Source organism: Oryctolagus cuniculus, chromosome 2 (assembly GCF_964237555.1).
Source record: "Oryctolagus cuniculus chromosome 2, mOryCun1.1, whole genome shotgun sequence".
In the NCBI taxonomy this organism is placed as follows: domain Eukaryota; kingdom Metazoa; phylum Chordata; class Mammalia; order Lagomorpha; family Leporidae; genus Oryctolagus; species Oryctolagus cuniculus.
Genome location: NC_091433.1, coordinates 45570031 through 45593065, shown reverse-complemented (window position 1 = coordinate 45593065; position 23035 = coordinate 45570031). Strand labels below are relative to the sequence as shown.

The window sequence follows — 23035 nt, the reverse complement described above, 5'->3', positions numbered from 1 at the left end:
TTAAAAAAAAGCACTTCCTCTGTACCTTGTTAGACCTTCATAATATTCCATTGACTGGATAAATCATATTGTTTTTAATATTTTACTATTGCAAACAATACTTACACATATATCATATATCATGTTACATATATCTAGCATAAATTTTAAAATAATTGCTTGGTCAAAGGGTATAATTTTAATAGATATTGCCAAATTGTCCTTTTTATAGGTTTATAAATTTACATTCCCATCCCTAATTGCTATTGTTTGGTCCCACCAAAGCTAATGTTGAAATGTAATCCCCATTGTGTGAAGCATTAAGAGGATAGAGACTTAATCTGACCCTGATATTTAGAGGTAGGACCTTTGGGAGGTAATTAAGGTTGAATGAGGCTGTAAGAGTGAAGCGCTAATCCTATGGGACTGTGGTTTCATAAGAAGAGTAGGAAAGCCATGAGTTAAGCTATGTGATGCCTTCCACATGTCTAACCCAGCAAGATGTCAGACAGATGCCTGACCTTGCCAGATATAACCACCCAACTTAATTTCCCAACCATTAGAACTGTGAGCCGATTAAACCTTTTTTCTTTCTAAAATACTGAGTCTAAAGTATTCAGTTATGGATGCAGAAAATGGACTAAGATACCAATATATGAAAGTATCCATTTCTCTACACAATACAGTATCAGACATTTGTTTCTTACTGATAGGTTAAGAAATAGAAGCTCCATGTAATTTTACTGAGTTGGGCTTTTTTATTTTTTTCTGAAAATGATCCATATCTTTTGCCCATTTTTCTCTGGGTTAAAGACTTCTATTTAATTAAGAGGGTTTTTTTATTTGGTTTGAAAGATTTATGGATTTATTTGAAAGACAGAGCTACAGAGACAGGAGAGACAGAGTAGTCTTGAACCGCTGAGGCTGAGCCAGGCTGAAGCCAGGACCCTGAAAATCCATCCAGTCTCCTATGTGAGTGGCAGGAGCCCAGATACTTGGGCCATCCTCCTGTGCTCATAGGGGGTGCTGACATCACGGTGAATGTTTAACCCATTGTGGCACAACACAAGCCCTTAATTATAAAAGTTCTTTATTCAGCAGCCAGTACAGTGGCATATGTAGCAGGCCTGAGGTGCCAGTATCCCTTATGGGTGCTAGTTCGAGTCCCAGCTGTTCCACTTTCCATCCAGCTCCCTGCTAATGTGCCTGGGAAAGCAGCAGAGGACAGCCCAAGTGCTTGGGCCCCTACACCCTTGTGGGAGACCTGAAAGAAAACTCCTGGTTCCTGGCATCAGACCGGCCCAACTCCAGCCATTGTGGCCATTTGGGGAATTGAACGGACCAGCTGATGGAAGCTTGCTCTCTCTCTCTCTCTCTGTTTCACTCTTTCTGTAACTCTGCCTTTCAATACATAAGTAAATATTTTTTTAAAAAGTTATTTCTTTATTATTGAGATGGACCTCTTTATATGATTTGCAACAATCTTATGGGAGTTCTTTTGTTGTCTTGGCCATTGTTAATGGAAGTTATGACCTTTTTTTTTTGCAGAAATGTGGAGTTTTGTGTAGTCACATTTATCTCTACTTTGGTGGCTTCTAGACTTTGTATCATTGTTAGAAAGTCACTTTTCTCATTCTGAGGGTATAAAATTTTTCAGCTAGAACCTTATAGTTTCCTTTTTTTTACTTTTCTTTTTTTTTTTTTTTTTTTTTTTTTCAGATTGGACAGTGAGAGAAAGACAGAGAGAATAGTCTTCCTTTTCTGTTGGTTCACCCTCCAAATGGCCTCTACGGCCAGAGCTGTGGCCCCGGGAAGGCAGTGGAGGAGGGCCAAGTGCTTGGGTGCCTGCACCCCCATGGGAGACCAGGAGGAAGCACCTGACTCCTGGCTTTGGACTGGAATAGCTCCAGCCATGGTGGACAATTAGGGGATGAGCCAACGGAATGAAGACCTTTCTGTCTGTCTCTCTCACTGTCTAACTCTGTCAAATAAAAAAAAAAAAGATACAGATTCTCATGGGTTTTGTCATTAAAATTAATACAATGCCAAAACTCCAACAAAATACCAACATTACTATATGGGAATCAGACAAAGTGATTCTAAAGTTTATATAGAAAAATAAGCAAGAATAAAAAGAGAAGAGAAGAGAAACATATCATTAAGCTATAATGATTAGAACTGTGTTGGGGCTGGCGCCGCAGCTCACTAGGCTAATCCTCCGCCTGCAGCGCTGGCACACCGGGTTCTAGTCCCGGTCGGGGCGCTGGATTCTGTCCCGGTTGCCCCTCTTCCAGGCCAGCTTTCTGCTGTGGCCCGGGAGTGCAGTGGAGGATGGCCCAAGTGCTTGGGCCCTGCACCCGCATGGGAGACCAGGAGAAGCACCTGGCTCTTGGCTTCGGATCATGCACCCGCATGGGAGACCAGGAGAAGCACCTGGCTCTTGGCTTTGGATCAGCGTGGTGCGCCGGCCGTGACAGCCATTTGGGGGGTGAACCAACGGAAAAAGGAAGACCTTTCTCTCTCTCACTGTTTAACTCTGCCTGTCCAAAAAAAACAAACCACAGACTGTGTTGTCTTAAATAACAAATTCATTTACTCATACTTCTGGAGGCTGGGAGTCCATAATGAAAGTACAGGTAGTATTGGTTTCCTCTGAAGTCTCTCTTCTTGGCTTGCAGATGGCTGCCCTCACATTCTCTGTACATGTATATCCCTGGTATCTGTCCAGATTTCCTCTTCTTATAATGTTGTGGAAGTAATTTTTTTTTGACAGGTAGAGTTAGAGAGAGAGACAGAGAGAAAGGTCTTCCTTTCTGTTGGTTTACCCCCTCAAATGGCCGCCAAGGCAGGCGCACTGCGCCGATCTGAAGCCAGGAGCTAGGTGCTTCTTTCTGGTCTCCAATGTGGGTGTAGGGCGCAAGCACTTGGGCCATCCTCCACTGCCTTCCCGGGCCACAACAGAGAGCTGGACTGGAAGAGGAGCAGCTGGGACAGAATCAAGCGCCCCAACTGGGACTAGAACCAGCGCCAAGATGGGATGCTGGCGCTGCAGGCGGATGATTAATCTAGTGAGCCATGGCGCCGGCCCCGGAAGTTATTTTTGTATTTTATTTTCTTCCTAGTCACCTTGCTTATGATTTATAGTAGTTTTTACTTTATTCCCTTAGTTTTTCCAGGTATACAATTGTCACTTAGAAATAATACCATGTTACCTCTCCTTTCTAATTTTTGTAAACATAATTTATTTCTTTTGTACAGTTTCCAACTGGATGGCGCTGTTGAAACATGATTAATTAGGAGGAATGGCCATAAATACTCTTCTTATATCCCAGTTTTAATGACAATAATTCTGGTGGCTTCTGGCTTTCCCATTAAACATGATCTTGACTTTTAGAATAAGATAAATATATTTTGTATACTGACATTATTTGAATTTTATTACAATGTTTGGAAAAAAAAGGCTGTTTAAATTTATCAAGGAACCAGCACCATGGTGTAGTGGGTTAACACCCTGGCCTGAAGCTCCGGCATCCCATATGGCTGTGCATTCTAGTCCCAGCCGCTTCTCTTCCAATCCAGCTCTCTGCTATGGCCTGAGATAGCAGTAGAAGATGGCCCAAGTCCTTGGGCACATGCAACCGCATGGGAGACCCGGAAGAAGTTCCTGGCTCCTGGCTTCGGATTGGCACAGCTCCGGCCATTGTGGCCAATAGGGGAGTGAACCAGTGGATGGAAGACCTCTCTGTCTCTACCTCTCTCTGTAACTCTGTCTTTCAAATAAATAAAATAAATCTTTTAAAAAAATAAAACAATAAAAATAAATTTATCAAAGGGTTTTTTTTTTGGTATTGACAAAGATGATCATGTTTTCCCTTTGATCCAATAATATATCAAATTTATAAATAAATTTACTATTGAGCCATCTTTTCATTCCTGTATTTGGTCCTAGTATATTGTTTTTTGTTTTTTAAAGATTTGTTTATTTATTTGAAAGGCAGAGTTATAGAGAGGCAGAGGCAAAGAGAGAGAGATAAAAAGAGTTCTTCCATCCACTGGTTCACTCCCCAAATGGCCACAATGGCCAGAGCTGGGTCCATCTAAAGCCAGGAACCAGGAGCTTCTTCTGGGTCTCCCATGTGGGTACAGGGGCCCAAGGACTTAGGTCATCTTCCACTGCTTTCCCAGGCCATAGCAGAGAGCTGGATTGGAAGAGGAGCAGCCTGGATGTGAACTGGCACCCATATGGGTTGCTGGCACCACAGGCTGTGGCCCCACCCACTACACCACAGCGCAGGCCCCGACATATATAGTTTTATTTCATGGACTCTGTTGTGTTAGTATAATTTTATGCCTGTTGTATATAAAGAATTTTGTTTTCTCTGTTTTAGGACACTTTGGAATTACATGTTTTTGTGGTTAATTAGAACTTTCCTATGAAACTTCTGGGTCTCAGGCTTTTTGGGAAAAAGTGACACTTTGACAGCTTTAACTCTTACGTGCTTAACTTTTCTATGTCCTCTTGAGTCAGTTTTGTTAAAACACATTCTCCTTTGTTTCCATTAATTTTCAAGTTTATCTGCATGGAATTGAGCAAAATAATCTTAAGGTTCTTTTAGTTTGGCTCTATTTGTGCTGTTTCTGTATTAACATTTCTTTATCTGTCTATAGCTATATCTTCATGGAGTTTTAATTTTAGTGGGGTAAACTATATACTTCTTAAAAGAAGTACAGCAAACTCAAATAGAACTACAATGATAAACAAAAAAGATATCCTTGAAAATATTCTAGGATGGGGAAGAAAAAAGTTCATGTGGCTGTATTAATGTTAGACAAAATACAGTTTCAGGTAACGAACATTGTTAAAGTGAGTAGCTCAAGCATTCTTTATTTTGAAAAAAATATTTATTTATTTATTTGAAAGAATTAGAAAAGGAGAGGCAAAGAGAAAGAGAGAGGTCTTCCATCCTCTGGTTCCCTCTCCAGTTGGCGTCAGTGGTTGGAGCTGTGCCAATGTGAAGCCAGAAGACAGGAGCTTCTTCTGGGCCTCCTACATGGGTACAGGGGCCCAAGGACTTGGGCCATCTTCTACTGCTTTCCCAGGCCATAGCAGAGAGCTCGATAGGAAGGGGAGCAGCTGGGACTCAAACTGGTGCCCATATGGGATGCCAGCACTGCAGGTAGCAATTTTACCCACTACGCCACAGTGCAGACCCCAAGCATTCTTAAACTTTCATACATCTAACAGACTTGAAAGTCAAAATTGATGGAATTAGAAAGAGAACTGACAAGTTTGTAGTCATGTGGTTGATCTTGGCATGTTTTTATTAAAATTGATAAGTAAATAGCCACGTATCAGTAGATTTGAACAAGACAAGTAATAAACTTTGTCTAATACATATAAAAATTTGGTGCTCAACAAATAGAGAGTATATATTATATTATAGCACAAAAAGAATACTTTAAAAAATTGATTATGTCCTGAATCATAGAAGTCTTCAGAATTTAAGGTAATAACTGCAGTCATATAGATAACACTGTGGACCAGAGTAATTAAGCTTGACCTGCAATACACAGAAACTTTTTTTAAAAACTTATCTGACAGGACCGATGCTGTGGTATAGCGGGTAAAGCCACTGCTTGCAGTACCGTCATCCCATATGGGTGCTGGTTCAAGCTCTGGCTCCTCCACTTCCAATCCAGCTCTCTGCTAATATGCCTGAGAAAGCAGTAGAGGGAGACCCAGAAGAAGCTCCTGGCTTCTGGCTTTGGATTGGCTCAGCTGTGGCTGTTGTGGCCATTTGGGAATGAACCAGCAGATGAAAGATCTCTGACTCTCCCTTTCTCTCTCTCCCTCTTTCAAATAAATAAATATTTTATTGAAAAAAGAAGTTCTTTTTATATATTTAGATGTCTTTGTTTCCTTTCTTGTAGGTTACTCAAATGAGTCGTCCAGACCTGATTCTCTTTCTGATGAAATACCTGATGGCTCTCATAGTTGGTATTCCCTCCATTTTTTGGGTTGGAAGCAAAAAGACATGTTTTGAATGGGCCAGTTTTTTCCATGGTCGTCGGAAAAAAGAGTAAGTTGTAATTATCACAATATTCACAAACCTCACCTTTATGTAAATTTTTTATTACTTATGTTAAAACCTTATGTATCACTTATGTTGAATTTAGAAGAGTATTGACACAAGATTATAGCCTTGCCAGAAACTGCCAGTTACAGTTGATACAGTAGCATGTCGTCATTAAAAAGTAAAAACTGGCCGGCGCCGCGGCTCACTAGGCTAATCCTCCGCCTTGCGGCACCGGCACACCAGGTTCTAGTCCGGGGTGCCGGATTCTGTCCCGGTTGCCCCTCTTCCAGGCCAGCTCTCTGCTATGGCCAGGAAGTGCAGTGGAGGATGGCCCAAGTGCTTGGGCCCTGCACCCACATGGGAGACCAGGATAAGTACCTGGCTCCTGCCATCGGAGCAGCGCGGTGCGCCGGCCACGGCGGCCATTTGAGGGTGAACCAACGGCAAAGGAAGACCTTCCTCTCTGTCTCTCTCTCTCACTGTCCACTCTGCCTGTCAAAAAAATAAATAAATAAATAAAATAAAAAAAAAAATAAAAACTTATTTTGAGAAAATAGCCAAGTACCACCAGGCATGAGGTCTGCTTCTGTAGTAATTCAGAATATTTGAAGGAGGACTAATCTTTATTAAAAAAAAAAAAAAAAAAGTCCTAATCATAGTGCTGGTTTTGGCACATCTGGTTAACCTATTGCCACCTGAGACCCTGGAATCCCATATGCATGACAGTGGAGACCCACAGGGAATTCTTGGCTCCTGGCTTTGGACTGACCTGGCCATTTGGGGAGTGAACTAGTGGATGGAAGAGCTCGCTCGCTCTCTCTCTCTCTCTCTCTGTCTCTCTCTCTGTCTACCTTTCCCTTTCTCTATAACTGCCTTTCAAATAAATAAATCTTTATAACAAAAATCATAATTCTAATTCTCTTAAAAATTTTTTTGAAAGGCAGAGACAGTGAGAGAAAGAAACACAGATAGAGACCTTCTGTCTGCTGATTCACCCCCCAGTGCCCACTATAGCCAGGTCTGGGCTAGGCTGAAGCCAGGAGCCTAGAGCTCAGTCCAGGTCTACTATATACATGGGTGGCAGGGACTCCAGTACTTAAGGCATCACCTGCTGCTTCCCAAAGTGTGGAAGCTGGAATCTGCAGCGGAGCCAGGACTTGAAGCTAGCCAGCTCCAGTATGGGACGTGGGCATCCCAAACAGCATCTTAACTGCTCTGCCAAATGCCTGAACTTTTCTTAAAATCAAAAACAAATTAATGTTTTTTATACATTCTTTCATAATCCTCCTGATACTGCTGCATATGTTGGTGTGGATTCTCAATTGTGTTTTTACAAACCAGGAAACTAAGACAAATAGATGTTAAGTTCTTGGCCAAAGTCACACAGGTATTTAATGTTAAGAGTTAAACTTCCAGGGGCCGGTGCTGTGGCGCAGCAGGTTAAAGCCCCAGCCTGCAGCGCCAGTATCCCATATAGGCACTGGTTTGAGTCCTGGCTGCTCCTCTTCCGATCCAGCTCTCTGCTATGGCCTGGGAAAGCAGTGGAAGATGGCCAAAAGTCCTTGGGCCCCTGCACCCACGTGGGAGACCTGGAGGAAGCTCCTGGCTCCTGGCTTCAGATCAGCTCAGCTCTGGCAGTCATCTGGGGAGTGAACCAGTGGAATGGAAGACCTCTCTCTCTCTCTAGAACTACCTCTGTACCTCTGTCTTTCAAATAAATAAAATAATTCTTTTAAAAAAATTAAAAATAAAAAAAAAGTTAAACTTCCAGGACTGGTGTTGTGGTGTAGTGGGTAAAGCTGCCTTCTGTGAGGCCAGCATTCCATATGGGTGCTGATTGATGTTTCTGCTACTCTGCTGCCAATCCAGCTTCCTGCTGATGTGACCAGGAATAGAAAATGGCCCAAGTGCTTGGGCCATGAGGGAAACCCAAAAGAAACTCTGGGCTCCTGGCTTCAGTCTGGCATGGCCCTGGCCATTGAGGCCATTTAGGGAGTGAACCAGTGAATGGAGGATCTCTCTCTGCATTTCCCTCCCTCTCTCTGTAACTATGCCTTCCAAATAAATAAAATAAATCTTTTAAAAAAAATTAAACTTCGATTTCTGATTTTTAATTGTTCTTCCAGTGTACCAAAAGTGATAAAGAAATGACCTGTTATTTTATTTGATATAGTAGATGCTAAAAGTTTTATAACCTGATTCCCTTTATTTTTTATCTAATTACAGCCTGGAGCTGTTGAAACAGTTAACCAAGAGTGGTAACAGGGTCAGCATCGTAGTGTAGTGGATAAAGCTGCCACTTGCAGCACCAGCATCCCATATGGGCACTGGTTTGAGTCCCAGCTGCTCCACTTCCAATCCAGCTCCCTGCTAATGTGCCCTGGAAAGCAGCAGAGGATAACCCAAGTGCTTGGGCCCCTGTACCCACATGAGAGACCCAGAAGAAGCTCCTGCCTCCTAGCTTTGGATCAGTCCAGCTCTGGCAGTTTCTGCCATTTGGGGAGTGACCCAGTGGATGGAAGATCGCTCTCTCTTTCTCTCTCTCTAACTCTGCCTTTCAAGTAAATTAAAAAAAAAATTTTTTTTTAAAGAGTGGTAGTAATAGATACTCTCTTAAAAAAAGATTTAATTTATTTGAAAGGCAGAATTACGGAGAGAAAGAGGGAGAGATAGAGAGAAAGAGGTCCTCCATCCATTGGTTCCTTTCCCAAATGGCCACAACAGCCAGGCCTGGGCCATGCCAAAGCCAGGAGCCAGAGTTTCATCTGGGGCCAAGAACTTGGGCAGTCCTCACTGCCTTCCTAGGTGGATTAGCAGGGAGCTGGATTGGAAGAGGAGTAGGGGGACACAAACCGGCACCCATATTAGATGCTGATGCTGCAGGTGGAGGCTTAACCCACTATGCCATAGCACAAGCCCTGATACTCTTTTTTTTTCCCACAGTTACCTTTTTTTTTTTTTTTAAGATTTATTTATTTTTTGAGAGTCAGAGTTACAGACAGAGAGAGAGATCTTTCATCTGCTTGTTGACTCCCCAAGTGGCTGCAGTGGCCAGAGCTTGGCCAATCCAAATCCAGGAGCCAGGAGCTTCTGCTGGGTTTCCCATGCAGGTACAGAGACCAAAACACTTGGGCCATCTTCCACCACTTTCCCAGGCCATCAGCAGGGAGCTGGATCAGAAGTAGAGCAGCCAGGACTTGAACCGGAGGCTTAACCTTCTACTGCCACTGGCGGAGGCTTAACCTACTACACCACAGCACTGGCTCCCAAATACTATTATATTCCTGATTTTAATGAAAATATTTTGGTGGCTTCTCGTGTCCCTATTAGCATAATGCTGGTTTTTGAATTGAGATAGATACATTTTGTCTCTTCACAGACTATTCCTCATCTATTTGTATATTATTATAGTTTTTAAAATCATGAATATTATTAAGAGCATCAAAGGAGACTGTATCTAAAAGGCCAAACAATTAATTCATTTTCCTCAATACTTCCACTTTACTACTCAAGATAACAGCAGCAATAATAAAATTTCTTTTGTAATTTGAGGATTTAGAATATACTTACTTCCTCAGGTTCTTTATGAATATATGATCTGATCTTGTTTAAGTTTTTTTTTTTTTTTTTAAGATTGATTTATTTATTTGAAAGGCAGAGTTGGAAAGATCTTCCATCCACTTGTTCACTCCCGAAATGGCCGCAATGGCTGGAGCTGAACCAATCTGAAGTCAGGAACCTGGAGCTTCTTTCAGGTCTCCCACGTGAGTGCAGGGGCCCAAGGACTTGGGCCATCTTCTACTGCTTTCCCAGGCCATAGCAGAGAGCTGGATCAGAAGTGGAACAGCCAGGACTCAAACCAGTGCCCATATGGGATGCCAGTACACAGGCAGCAGCTTTACCTGCTATGCCATAGCACCAGCCCCTAAGAATTTTTTGTTTCTTTTTTTTTTTTTTCAGGATTTATTTTTTATTTCTTTGAAAGGTAGAGTTACAGAGAAATAGGGGGAGAGAGAGAGAGAGAGAGAGAGAGAGAGAGATCGATCTTCCATTCACTGGTTCACTCTCCAAATGGCCGCAACAGCCAGGGTTAAGCCAGACCAAAACCAGGAGCCTCTTCCATATCTCCTACATAGGTGTAGGGGCCCAAGCACTTGGGCTGTCCTCTGCTGCTTTCTTATTAGCAGAGAGACGGATTCAAAGTGGAATAGCTGGAACTCGAACTGGTGCTCATATGGGATGCCAGCACTGCTGGCACTGTGCCACAGCACCAGCCCCAAGTGTTTTTTTTTTTTTTTTTTAAGTGAAATTAGATATCTGATTTTTATCTTTAGAACAGGCATTTATCCTAGCAGTTAAGATTCCTGTGTCCCCTATCCAAGTACTTGGGTTTGATTCTTGACTCTGGCTCCTAACCCTAGCTTCCTTCCAGTGTAGAGCCTGGGAAGTAGAGAAGATGGTCTGAGTAATTGGGACTCCTCCACCCACATGGGAGACCTACACTGTATTCTCAGCTCCTGACTTCTGCCCAGCCCAGCCCCAGCCACTGGGGCATTTGAGTAGTAAATGAGCAAATACAGTTGTCTGTCTCTCAAATAAGTAAATAAAAATTTTTAAAAAAATTTAACTTTGATTCTCATGAGTCATATACTTACATAAAGTAAGACACTGATCTTATAGCCATTTAATTAGCTTTTATTAATTTAATTACTATTTTGTTCACTATCATTATCATATCGATATCCATATGTGAAACAGTAGAGAGACTTGCCTAAGATCACATATTTATTGATAAAGTTGGAATTAAAAATCATGATTTTCTTCTTTTTTTTTTTTTTTTTTTTTTTTTTTGACAGGCAGAGTGGACAGTGAGAGAGAGAGACACAGAGAGAAAGGTCTTCCTTTGCCGTTGGTTCACCCTCCAATGGCCGCCGCTGCAGCCGGCGCACCGCGCTGATCCTGGCAGGAGCCAGGAGCCAGGTGCTTTTCCTGGTCTCCCATGGGGTGCAGGGCCCAAGCACCTGGGCCATCCTCCACTGCACTCCCTGGCCATAGCAGAGAGCTGGCCTGGAAGAGGGGCAACCGGGACAGAATCCGGCGCCCCGACCGGGACTAGAACCCGGTGTGCCGGCGCCGCAAGGTGGAGGATTAGCCTATTGAGCCACGGCGCCGGCTTGATTTTCTTCTTCTAACACAGGCCTCTATCATTCCACTTTAGAAGACAGATTGATATGGAATTTTGTTATATTCTTTCAAGTGTTAACATTTTTATATGAGTCCCAAATTCCTATTTTGGAGTCATTAATTTCAGTAATAATATCAGTATTGCACAGAAGCTTTGTTTATTGGACTACAGAATTGTTTGTACCTTAAACTTACTATTTTGTTGTCTAGGATAGTGAATGAGAGCCGACAGGTCCTCCAGGAACCTGATTTTGCTCAGTCACTCCTGAGGGATCCAAATACTCCTATAATAAGGAAATCAAGAGGAACTTCCACTCAAGGAACATCCACACATGCTTCTTCAACTCAGTTGGCTATGGTGGATGATCAGAGAAGCAAAGCAGGGAGTGTCCACAGCAAAGTGAGCAGCTACCATGGCAGCCTCCACAGATCACGTGATGGCAGGTGAGTTTTGTTAGTAACTTGTTTTTTTTTTTTTTTAAGATTTATTTATTTATTTGAAAGTCAGAGTTACACAGAGAAAGAAGAAGAGGCAGAGAGAGACAGAGGTCTTCCATTTGCTGGTTCACTCCCCAGTTGGCCTCAATGGCCAGAGCTGTGCTGATCCAAAGCCAAGAGCCTGGAGCTTCTTCCAGGTCTCCCACATGGGTGCAGGGGCCCAAGGACTTGGGCCATCTTCTGCTGCTTTCCCAGGCCATAGCAGAATGCTGGATGGGAAGTGGAGCATCCGGGTCTCGAGCCGGCGCCCATATGGGATGCTGGCACTGCTGGCAGCGGCTTTACTCATTACACTACAGCGCCAGCCCCAGTAACTTAAGTTTATTTCAGATGCTGAATTGTTATTATGCTTAAAAAATATGAGAACCAATTCTGAAATAGAAATTAAACATTATGAAGCCTTTTAAACTTTGCTAGGTAGAGTTGTCTAGATTATAGTCAGACCCAAGCCAGTTAGAGGAGTTTAGAATTTAGACTTCATGCAGTAAGTAATACAGAGCCATTGGAGGGGATTGCACAGGGAGAAGACAGCATGAATGTCATTATTTTAGTAAGATTAATGTAGCAAACAGTTACGTAATATCTACTGTGACTGGGCTAGGCTCTTGGAACACAAAGATGATTTAGGTTTTATCTTTGCTATTTTTTAAGATGTGTTTGTTTATTTGAAAGGCAGAGTTACAGAGAGGCAGAGGCAAAGGCAGGGAGTGTGGGCCTGGGGGAGTCTTCCACTCACTGATTCACTCCCCAAATGGCTGCAACAGCTGGAGCTGGGCTGATCTGAAGCCAGGAACCTGGAGCTTCTTCCGAGTCTCCCACGTGGGTGCAGGGGCCCAAGGACTTAGGCCATCTTCCACTGCTTTCCCAGGCCATAGCAGAGAGCTGGATCAGAAGTGGAGCAGCTGGGACTCAAACCAGAGCCCATATAGGATGTCGGCATGGCAGGCTGCAGCTTTACCTGCTACTCCACAGAGCCAACCCCTTGATATTTGCTCTTAATAAGCTCACAGTCTACACTATCTATTAAAGAATATACTATTATGGATAAAAACATGGGTAGAGGAGTCAGTGCTTTGGCCTAGCTAGTTAAGCCACCACTGGCCTTCTGTGTGGGCACTGATTTGATTCCTGGCTGCTCCACTTCTGATCTAGCTCCTTGCTAATGCGCCTGGGAAAGCAATGGAAAAAAATGGCCCAAATACCTGGGCCCCTGCACCAATGTTGGAGAACCTAGCTTCCGTCTGGCACAGCTCTGGCCATTGTAGCCATTTGGGGATGATGATCTCTCTCTCTCTCTCTTTTTCTCTCTCTCTCTCCTTTTCTTTCTATAACTCTACCTTTCAAGTAAATCTTTGAAAGATTATTTTTATTTTAAAAAAATAAGTATAGAATGATAAGCCTCAGCTTCATCATCTATAAAGTACAAATAACAGTACTTACTCTTTAGTAACATTGTAAAAATTAAATAAGATGGGGCCAGCATTGTGGCACAGCAGGTTAAGCTGCCAGCTGTGACACTGGCATCTCATGGGAGTGTGGGTTTGAATCCCAGCTGCTCCACTTCTCATCTAGCTCCCTGCTAATGCAGGTTGGGAGAGCAGCAGAAAATGTACTTGGACCCCTGCCATCCACATGGGAGACCTGAAAGGAGCTCCATGTTCCTGGCTTCAGCCTCGTCTAGCCCTGGCCATTGCAGCTATTTGGGGAGTGAACCACTGGATAGAAGATCTCTCTCTCCCTCTCTCTGTAACTGCCTTTCAAATAAATAAGTAAATCTTAAAAAAAAAAAAAAAAAAAAAAACTGATTCAGATAACATACCTAATTACTTGAGATAGTACCTATCTTAGTAAGTGCCTGATATTATCTTCTGTTTTTAGTTGTAAGTGAACAATCAAAGCAAAATGTAAGCACAATGGTATAGTTCAAAAGTTGATAAACTTCTATGAAGAGTCAGATTTTAGGCTTTATTAGTGACATGGTCTATGTTGCAACTATTCAGTTCTATAATACACCATGAAAGCAGTTAAGAGAGTATGTAGTCAAGTGGAAATGCCTGTGTTGCAATAAAACTTCATTTACAAAACCAGGAGCAGGCCACATTTGTCCATCAGACCATGTTTGCCATCCCTTGTTTACTAGATAGAGTAGTAGCATAGTAGAGGGAGTGATTAATTCTGGTATTGGTGGAGGTTGGGGTTTCAGTAAAGCTTCACAGAGAGAAGATCTGACTCTGGGTGTCTTTTTACATTTGAGAACTTAGACACTATAATTAGAAACTGCTTAAGAGTTTTGCAGTTGAGAAATGATAAAATCTTACAGGACAGTAATGGCATTGAGAAGAGAGGAAGAGTTGACATGAAAGATATTTAAAAGAAATGATAGGAGCAACTAGAAAAAAAATGCAACAAAAGATTTTTTTCTTCTAGATTTTGGAAACTGAAAGAATGAAAATTCTGATACTTAAAATCAGGAGCATTCTATTTATTTTAAAACATCTTTGTTTCTACAGCTGTTTTGTAACATACCAGTCTCAGTCTACTCTCTCTCTCATTTTTCTCCATGTCTCCTGGTGTGAAATATGATTTCTATATTTTCTTTTTTTTTTTTTTTTAATTTGACAGGCAGAGTTAGAGAGAGAGACAGAGAGAAAGGTCTTCCTTCCATTGGTTCACCCCCTAAATGGCCGCCACGGCCGGCACTTCGCCAATCCGAAGCCAGGAGCCAGGTGCTTCCTCCTGGTCTCCCATGCGGGTGCAGGGCCCAAGCACTTGGGCCATCCTCCACTGCCTTCCCAGGCCACAGCAGAGAGCTGGACTGGAAGAGGAGCAACTGGGACTAGAACCCGGTGCCCATATGGGATGCAGGCAACACAGGCAGAGGATTAGACAAGTGAGCCACGGCACCGGCCCCCATATATTTTCCTTTTTTTGACCCGCTGTTTTTTCTCTCTCTATTTGCTCTCTTTTGCCTTCTCTCTTGGTCATTCACCTTCATTTAAAAGGCAGCAATCTTTCTTAGATAGGTAGTATCTATTTCTTTTTCTTTTCCTTGCCAGATTTTTGAAATTAGTATTTTAATATTTCCTATGTACCTTTGTGGAACTTCATCCCATGTAGATCTACTTTTTTTCTCCTCCTTATCTATCTGAACTCTACATTCTGAATCACCAATGGCCTCCTTTTAATCACATTTAGATATCCTTTTTCCTTCCTGCCTTCATTCTTCCCACTTCGCACTTCAACATGAGAGCATTCTTCTAGTGCTAGGGGTACAGACATGGAAGACAGAAAAGTAAACAATTATAATACATTCTAAGAGGTATAATAAAAATATGAACAGGGTACTTTGGAATTCCAAAAAGTAATATCACATAACTCACATGGAAGGTTAGAGAAAACTTCACAAAAAAGATGACACTTCTACTTTGAATTGGATTCAGAAGAAACAGTTGGGAATTTAAGATACAGAAATGGCCTATGCAGAGGCAAGGAGGACAGGCAGAAGGTTATATACCTGGGTATGGCTACAACATTATAGATCGGGGCAATTTTAGGACATGAAATCAGGCTGAGGGGTTTGGGATTTTCCCTGAAAGCAGTGAGAAACTAGTGCAAGATTTTGGGCATTGGGGTGGGTAAAAGCAGATTTGTATTTTAGAAAAAATTACTTGGCAATAGCATAGGAAGGGAGATTGTAAGACCTGTTAGGAAGTTTCTAGAGTAATTTAGAAGTCCTAACTTAAGGTACTGATAAGGAGGGAGACCATCAGGGAATCTTTCACAAGTATTTTATTTTATTACAAAATTTAAAATTACTGTTTTTTATGAACACTGACATTTGATATTATTGATATTATTATATTATTGGTCTTGTGGTTTTCAGTGATGAATGAGCAGTTACTTATAGTACACATCCTATGTATGTGGCATTCTGTGTATAATAAAATATATACAAGAACAATGAAGTATAATTCTGTATTCTAGGAGCATATAACCTTATAGTAAAGATAGGTCATATACATATAAACCAATTAAGTATCCTGGTGCAGGATGGGATATGATTAAATCTGTGAGTTTTAGGATAGATGTTGTAGAATTTCAGGAAAGAGAAATATCAGATTGGTCCATAAAAATCTTAAATAAGATAAATAGGCTAAATGAACAATAAAAAATATACTCGGGTTGAGTGGAGAATTTCTGAGTGCAGTTAAAGGCTGGAGATTTCACTGTAATCAGTGTAACTGGAACTTAGATAAAGTTTATAAGCATCTGTATAAGATAATTGGTCATTAAAATTGTGAGATAGAGTCTCTTGAATCACAATTTTTTGTAAGATTTTATTTATTTACTTGAGAGGTAGAGTTACAGAGAGGGAGACACAGAAAGATCTTCCATCTGCTGATTCACTCCCCAAATGGCCACAACTGCCAGAGTTGAACTGATCAGGAACCAGGAGCGTCTTCCAGGTCTGCCATGCAGGTGCAGGGGCCCAAGCACGTGGACCATCTTCCACTGCTTTCTCAAGCCATCAGCAGAGAACTGGATTGGAAGAGGAACAGCCGGGACACAAACCAGTGTCCATATGGGATTCTGGCGCAAGTAGGGGCTTAACCTACTATACCACAGCACCAGCCCCAAATCACAATTTTTAAAAAAGAATAGATAAAAACTATGCCAGCACTGTGGCATAGTGAATTAAGCTGCCATCTACAGCACCAGCATCTCATATGGGCTCCACTTCCAATCCAGCTCCCTGCTAATTCACTTAGGAAAGCAGCAGAGGATGGCCCAAGTACTTGGGCCCCTGCACCCACGTGAGAGACCAGATAAGCTCCTCACTCCTGGCTTTGGCCTGGCCCAGCCCTGGCTGTTACAGCCATTTGGAGAGTGAAGCAGAGGATGGAAGATCTCTTTCTCTTGCATTCTCTCTCTCTCTCTCTTCTCTCTCTCTCTCTCTAACTCTGCCTTTCAAATAAATAAAATAAATCTTAAAAAAAAAAAAGAACAGGACCTTGATAAATGGTTGTGGTAATGATAATATTGGAAGAACAATGGCCATGTGATCCAGCGAAAGTGCTCATAGGTATATGAGTCTATAAAAGTATATTGTCGTGAAAACCAGAAAACAGGTTATGATGTCCTGTGATGGCTTTTTTTTTTTTACCTTTCTGCCTGATCAAGTCATACCCATTAACAGGGATGGGGAATGTCCAGCCCACAGGCCATATTAAGTCCCATGAAATCATTTGGTCTGGCCCAATGGCAGGTGGCACTTGGAATTCAGTAAATCTATGGCAGGCTAATTTTTAAGTTGATAATTTTTATATGGTTCACAAATGATATTGTCAATACCCAAATGGCTCTTGGCAGAAAAAAGGTCCCCTACCCTTACTTTAAAGTTGTGTAATTTCAGGGCCAGCACTGTGGCGCAGCAGGTTAACGCCCTGGCCTGAAGCGCCGGCATCCCATATGGGCACTGGTTCTAGTCCTGGCTGCTCCTCTTCTGATCCAGCTCTCTGCTATGGCCTGGGAAAGCAATAGAAGATGGCCCAAGTCATTGGGCCCCTGCACCCATGTGAGAGACCGTGTTAGACCCAGAAGAAGCTCCTGGCTACTGGCTTCAGATCGGCACAGCTCCGACCATTGCAGCCAATTGGGGAGTGAACCAGCAGATGGAAGACCTCTCTTTCTCTCTGCCTCTCTTCTCTCTGTGTAACTCTCTGACTTTTGAAGAAATAAGTAAAATCTTAAAAAAAAAATACTTTAAAAAAAAAAAAACAAAAAAGTTGTGTAATTCCAATTTCCATGGCAGTTAACTTTATCATTTTTAAGAATTATTTATTTGAAAGGCAGAGTTAGAGAGAGAGAGAGAATCTTCCATCTGCTGATTCATTCCCCAAATGGCTACAATGGCCAGGGCTGGGCCAGGAGCCAGGAGCATCCTCCTGGTCTCCCATGTGGGTTCAGGGGCCCAAGCACCTGTGCCGTCTTCTACTGCTTTTCCAGGCCATTAGCAGAGAGCTGGATGGGAAGAGGAGCAGCCAGGACAAGAACTGGCCCACATGGAATGCCGGCACTGCCAACAGCAGCCAACCTGCTGCAACACAGCACCAGACCCAAGTTGTAATCTATTTTCAGCATAGTTGTTTTTCCTCAGTTAAGCCTACAGCTTCTGGAGAATGAGAAAGAGGAGGTATAAATATCTGTATTCCTCCAAGGTATCTAGCACAGAGCCAGGTGAATCAGTCCATCAGCTAAATAATGAATTGAGAAATAATGTGGATACTTCCCAGAAATTCAGGGCCCAGATTGCTAAAAGTATTCTGTAATATGGGGTGTGAATACTTACTCTTTAGACAGCCTGCTAAAGGTATTCTGTAATATGGGGTGTGAAGACTTATTCTGTAGGACTCTGTCATACCCATAACTTTAGGGAAGAAGTGAGTGATTCTAAGACCACATTGAATCAAGACATCTGAACAAGAATTTCGTAATTCCAAAAGCCATATTATGAAGATTTCTTGTGCTTTAATCAGTTTTTACTTTGTGTGTGGACACTATCTTTTGGCCATCCTCTCATCAACTTGTGGTATCTTAGCTGTGGGATCACACACATACCCAATACTAACTTTGGTTCAGACTCCTTTATAGGTTATTATTGATCTCTGTGCTATGTAAGGTAAAATAGGCTTAGGTAAATACACCCACACATATATGTCAACTTCAAAGAATAAGTAATTGCTAGTTAGATGAGAGGGTGGGTACAAAAGGAAGTGAATTAGTAGGTTGGTAGAGTTTTGGGAATGAGTGATTAGGTCAGTAAGTAGGTAGCCTGCCAATGGAAAGTTTGAGAATGAATAATGAGATACTAGTGATATGGTAGTTAAGTATTTAGATTAATGGTAGCAAATACAAATAGTATGAAGAATCTAAAAGAATAAATAATCTTCATGTTTTTCTCATTTTGATTTTGGAATGCATGTTATCTTTTTCTAACAATAGTAGCAAATTTAACCATCCTAATTATTTTACCTAAGTTTACATTAAAATTAATGTACATTTTCATATTGTATATTAGAATCAATGGTCATAGTGGTTTTAATGTCAAGAGAAATAAATTGGTAATTTGTACATATAATTGAGATTAAGCAATGTAGTTAAATTTATTTTTCTATATAGTTAATTCCTAATTATCCATGGTTAGGTTGTTCATATTTTGGAATTTTTATAGCCATATTTGTCACTTAAATAATTAGATGTAACTATTTAGTGTAGTAATTTTTGTGAAAAACGTGTTCTTGAAGTCTTGCTTTTAGCTATTTTAGAAAATATCCAATGCATGTATTTTTTAAGTCTTATTTATTTGAGAGGCAGAGTGAGTGAGAGCAAGAGAGGTCCCATCTGCTGGTTCTCTCCCCAGTTGCCTGCAATAGCTATTACTGACCTTGAACCTGGGAGCCAGGAATTCAATCCAGGTCTTCCACATAGGTAGCAAGAGCTCAGTCACAACTCTGCTTCCCAGAGTCTGCATTAGCAGGAAGCTAGAGTCAGGAGCTGAAGCCGAGTGTCAAACCCAGATATTCCAGGATGGGGCACGTGGGTCTTAACCACTAGGTTAAACACCTGCCCCCATTCATATTTTAGAATAATTTATTTTTAAATTTTATGTCCTTACTGTAACCACTTATTTTGCTGTTTCATGTGCCATATTGTGAAGTCATAGAGATCTCTAAATGAACAGACAAATCATACTAGCAAACTGGGGAAAGTTGTCCACTTAGTTTTAGGGTAATAATAATTTTGGGGGCTGGCGTTTGTGGCATAGTTGGTTAAGCCTCCATGTGTCGTGCCAGCATCCCATATGGGCGCCAGTTCGTGTCCCAGCTGCTCCTCTTCCAATCCAGCTCTGTGTGTTGGCCTAGAAAAGCAGTGGAAGATGGTCTTTGTGCTTTGGCCATTGTACCCACATGGGAGACCCAGAAGAGGCTCCTGGCTCCTGGCTTCAGATCAGCCCAGCTCTGGCTGTTGTGGCCATTTGGGGAGTGAACCAACAAATAGAAGACCTCTCTCTCTCTCTCTTCCTCTCTCTGTCTGTAACTGACTTAAATAAGCCAGTCCCAAAATGGCAGATACCATGTTTTCCCTGATCTGGGGTGACTAATAGAGTACCTAAAATGTAATGTATTAGAGTGAAATGGATATTTTTTTTTTTTTTTGACAGGCAGAGTGGACAGTGAGAGACAGAGAGACAGAGAGACAGAGAGAAAGGTCTTCCTTTGCCGTTGGTTCACCCTCCAATGGCCGCCGCGGCCGACGCGCTGCGGCCGGCACACCGCGCTGATCCGATGGCAGGAGCCAGGAGCCAGGTGCTTTTCCTGGTCTCCCATGGGGTGCAGGGCCCAAGAACCTGGGCCATCCTCCACTGCACTCCCTGGCCACAGCAGAGGGCTGGCCTGGAAGAGGGGCAACCGGGACAGAATCCGGTGCCCCGACCGGGACTAGAACCCGGTGTGCCGGCGCCGCTAGGCGGAGGATTAGCCTAGTGAGCCGCGGCGCCGGCCCGTGAAATGGATATTTTGAGACTTGAGGATTGTTTACAGCCCTTGTCTTTACTGTTGAGGAATAGTGTTTTTTTTCTTCATATTATTTGTTGAACTCTTAGTGTAGGGTTAATCTTATGAGTATAAAGTATGCTGAAAATAAATCTTTATAAAAATTAAGAGTGAGAACAGGAAAGGGAGGAGGAAGAAGGATTGGAGCATGCCCAGGAGGGAGGATAGGGTGGGATGTATCACTATGTTCCTAAATCTGAATATATGAAATATATGAAACTTGTATATCTTAAATAAAATTAAAAAATAAAAGTAATGTAGCCAAAAAATAATAATAATTCTTGAACTAAACTAGCAAACTCTTTCTGAAATGTTTTCATCTGCAAAAATCGTACAAAAAATTTGATCATTTGCCAAAACTTGCAGTACAAATTCAAAATTCTAGGTCTGAAATATGAAGTGTATTTTTTCTTTGAAATGTCTTTTAATAAATAATAATTACTCTTTTACCCATTAACCTGAGAATTTTTTTAGTATTTAAATATGTATACTGTCAGTCTTAAATTTTCTTTTGTTTTACTCAAACTGAAAACAAGACATTTTTAAAAATAATTTTTTAAAGATTTATTTTATTTGAAAATCAGAGTTACACAGAGAGAGAAGGAGAGGCAGAGAGAGAGAGAGAGAGGTCTTCTATCCTCTGGCTCACTCCCCAGTTGGCTACAACAGCCGGAGCTGTGCTGATCCAAAGATAGGAACCAGGATCTTCCTCTGGGTCTCCCAAGTGGGTGCAGGGGCCCAAGGACTTGGGCCATCAGCAAAAAGCTGGATCAGAAGTTGGAGTAGCCAGGACTCGAACTGGCACCCATATGGTATGCCGGCACTTCAGGCACTGGCTTTACTGGCTATGCCACAGCGTTGGCAGAGAGAGAAAAGTTTTACATCTGCTGGTTCATTCCCCAGTTGGCTGCAATCTGGAGCTGAGCTGATCAGGAGCCAGGAGCTTCTTCGGGTCTCCCAAGTGGGTGCAGGGGCCCAAGGACTTGGGCTATCTTCTACTGCTTTCCCAGGCCATAGCTGAGAGCTGGATTAGAAGTGGGACAGCCAGGACTTCAACCGGCACCAATAAGGGATGCCTGCACTGGAGGCGGTGGCTTTACCCATTACGCCACAGCGCTGGCCCCTAAAATAATTTTCAAAGATCATATAAATTTGTAAACTCTGAGACCTAATGAAAATATTTGACAAGCACATCTATGAAATTAAGTCACCTCAGCAGTATATAAATCTTTGAGGTCTTTAAATTTTGGGGTCAGCACTGTGGTGTAGTAGGTTAAGCCTCCGCTTGCAGCGCCGGTATCCCATAAGGACCCTTGTTCATGTCCCAGCTGCTCCTCTTCCAATCCAGCTCTTTGCTAATGGCCTGGGAAAGCAGTGGAAGATGGCCCAAGTGCCTGGGCTCCTGCATCCACATGGAAGATTCAGAAGAAGCTCCTGGCCCCTGGCTTCAGATCAGCCCATTTCTGGCCCTTGCTACCATTTGGTCAGTGAACCAGTGGATGGAAGATCTCTCTTTCAGTTTCTCCTTTATTCTATCTATAACTCTGCCTCTCAAATAAATAAATCTTTTTTAAAAAATCTTAAAATTTTATAAATGATCACACTGAGTATTGAAATTTATTCGGATTACCATGATGGAATGGCAGATGGATGTTTTTTGACAGGCAGTGGATCTTCAGCTGGTTGTGACTAGATTTTTGATGACTATTAAAAATCCTGCTATATTTATTTTTAGAAACATTACTTAAAACTTAGTATGTCAATGTTACACTAAGTTTCCTTTGAGCTTATTTTTCTAAATTAAATAATTTTTATAGAAGGGTATATATACAAAAGTATAAACAAAAAGTATCTTAGACAAATATTTCTTGAGGCATTAGAAATTAAAAGATAAATAAAATATGATTGTTATCCTGAAAGAGCTCACTATAAAGGCAGAAAGACTGATGAACAGCATATTAGCTTTATAAGGTAAAGACTGATTTTTAAAAAGTAACTGGTTTTCATGACTGGCAGCCTGGAGCTAGTGACCTCTCATTCCTCCTGACTAAGGATTCTTTGTAGCTATCCTTGCCTCTGATGGGGCTCAGTGAGTCAGAATTGCAACAAAAGGAAATTTAACAGCTCCCTCTGCTCCCTTTCAAGGTAAGTCCAGTGACAGGGGAGACTACTTGCAATAAGCAGTATATAAGCCCGGCTAACTAAAGTGAGTTTTGGGCTAGGGCTACAGAGAGTTTGCTTCAGCAGTAACATTCATACAGAATATAGAGTGTTATGGATATAACTTCCAAGTGTAAGTAGCTTCTATGAAAAAGACATACTCACAGCCTCAAGCCCTAATGAAAGCTAATTAAGATTTGCAGGTAGTTAATTCAGCTGTTAACTGACTATCTGGAAAGAAGCTGTCAGCACACACTGTCATTGTTGCTTGCCAATTCATTCACTTACTCTCAAGATTAATTTTTTATCTGATTTCAAGTTTCCTCTTCCTAGTTTTCTAGTAAAGTTTGCATTTGCTCTACTATTGACCATAACCAATCATGTAGAATCTAAGGGCCAACATCACATTTCTTCTGTTACTGTTCCTCCTCTCCCTGAAAGTTACTCGAAACTTACTTGAATGAAGGAAGTCTCCATACTTAGTGTAGCTGCAAAACGGTTTGTGTTATTTTACTTTAACTTTTG

At 41.8% G+C, this 23035-nt stretch overlaps 1 protein-coding gene across 5 annotated transcripts in view; it reads left to right on the top strand.

Annotated features, from left to right (window-relative positions):
* FZD3 (frizzled class receptor 3) overlaps positions 1-23035 on the top strand; it is a 101661-nt gene that overhangs the window by 65849 nt on the left and 12777 nt on the right. For all 5 annotated transcript variants that reach the window (XM_070068245.1, XM_051842534.2, XM_051842535.2 and 2 more), the window contains 2 exons: positions 5911-6059; positions 11451-11684. In XM_070068245.1, the coding sequence (XP_069924346.1) occupies positions 5911-6059; positions 11451-11684 (383 nt within the window). The remainder of the gene's footprint in view (positions 1-5910; positions 6060-11450; positions 11685-23035) is intronic.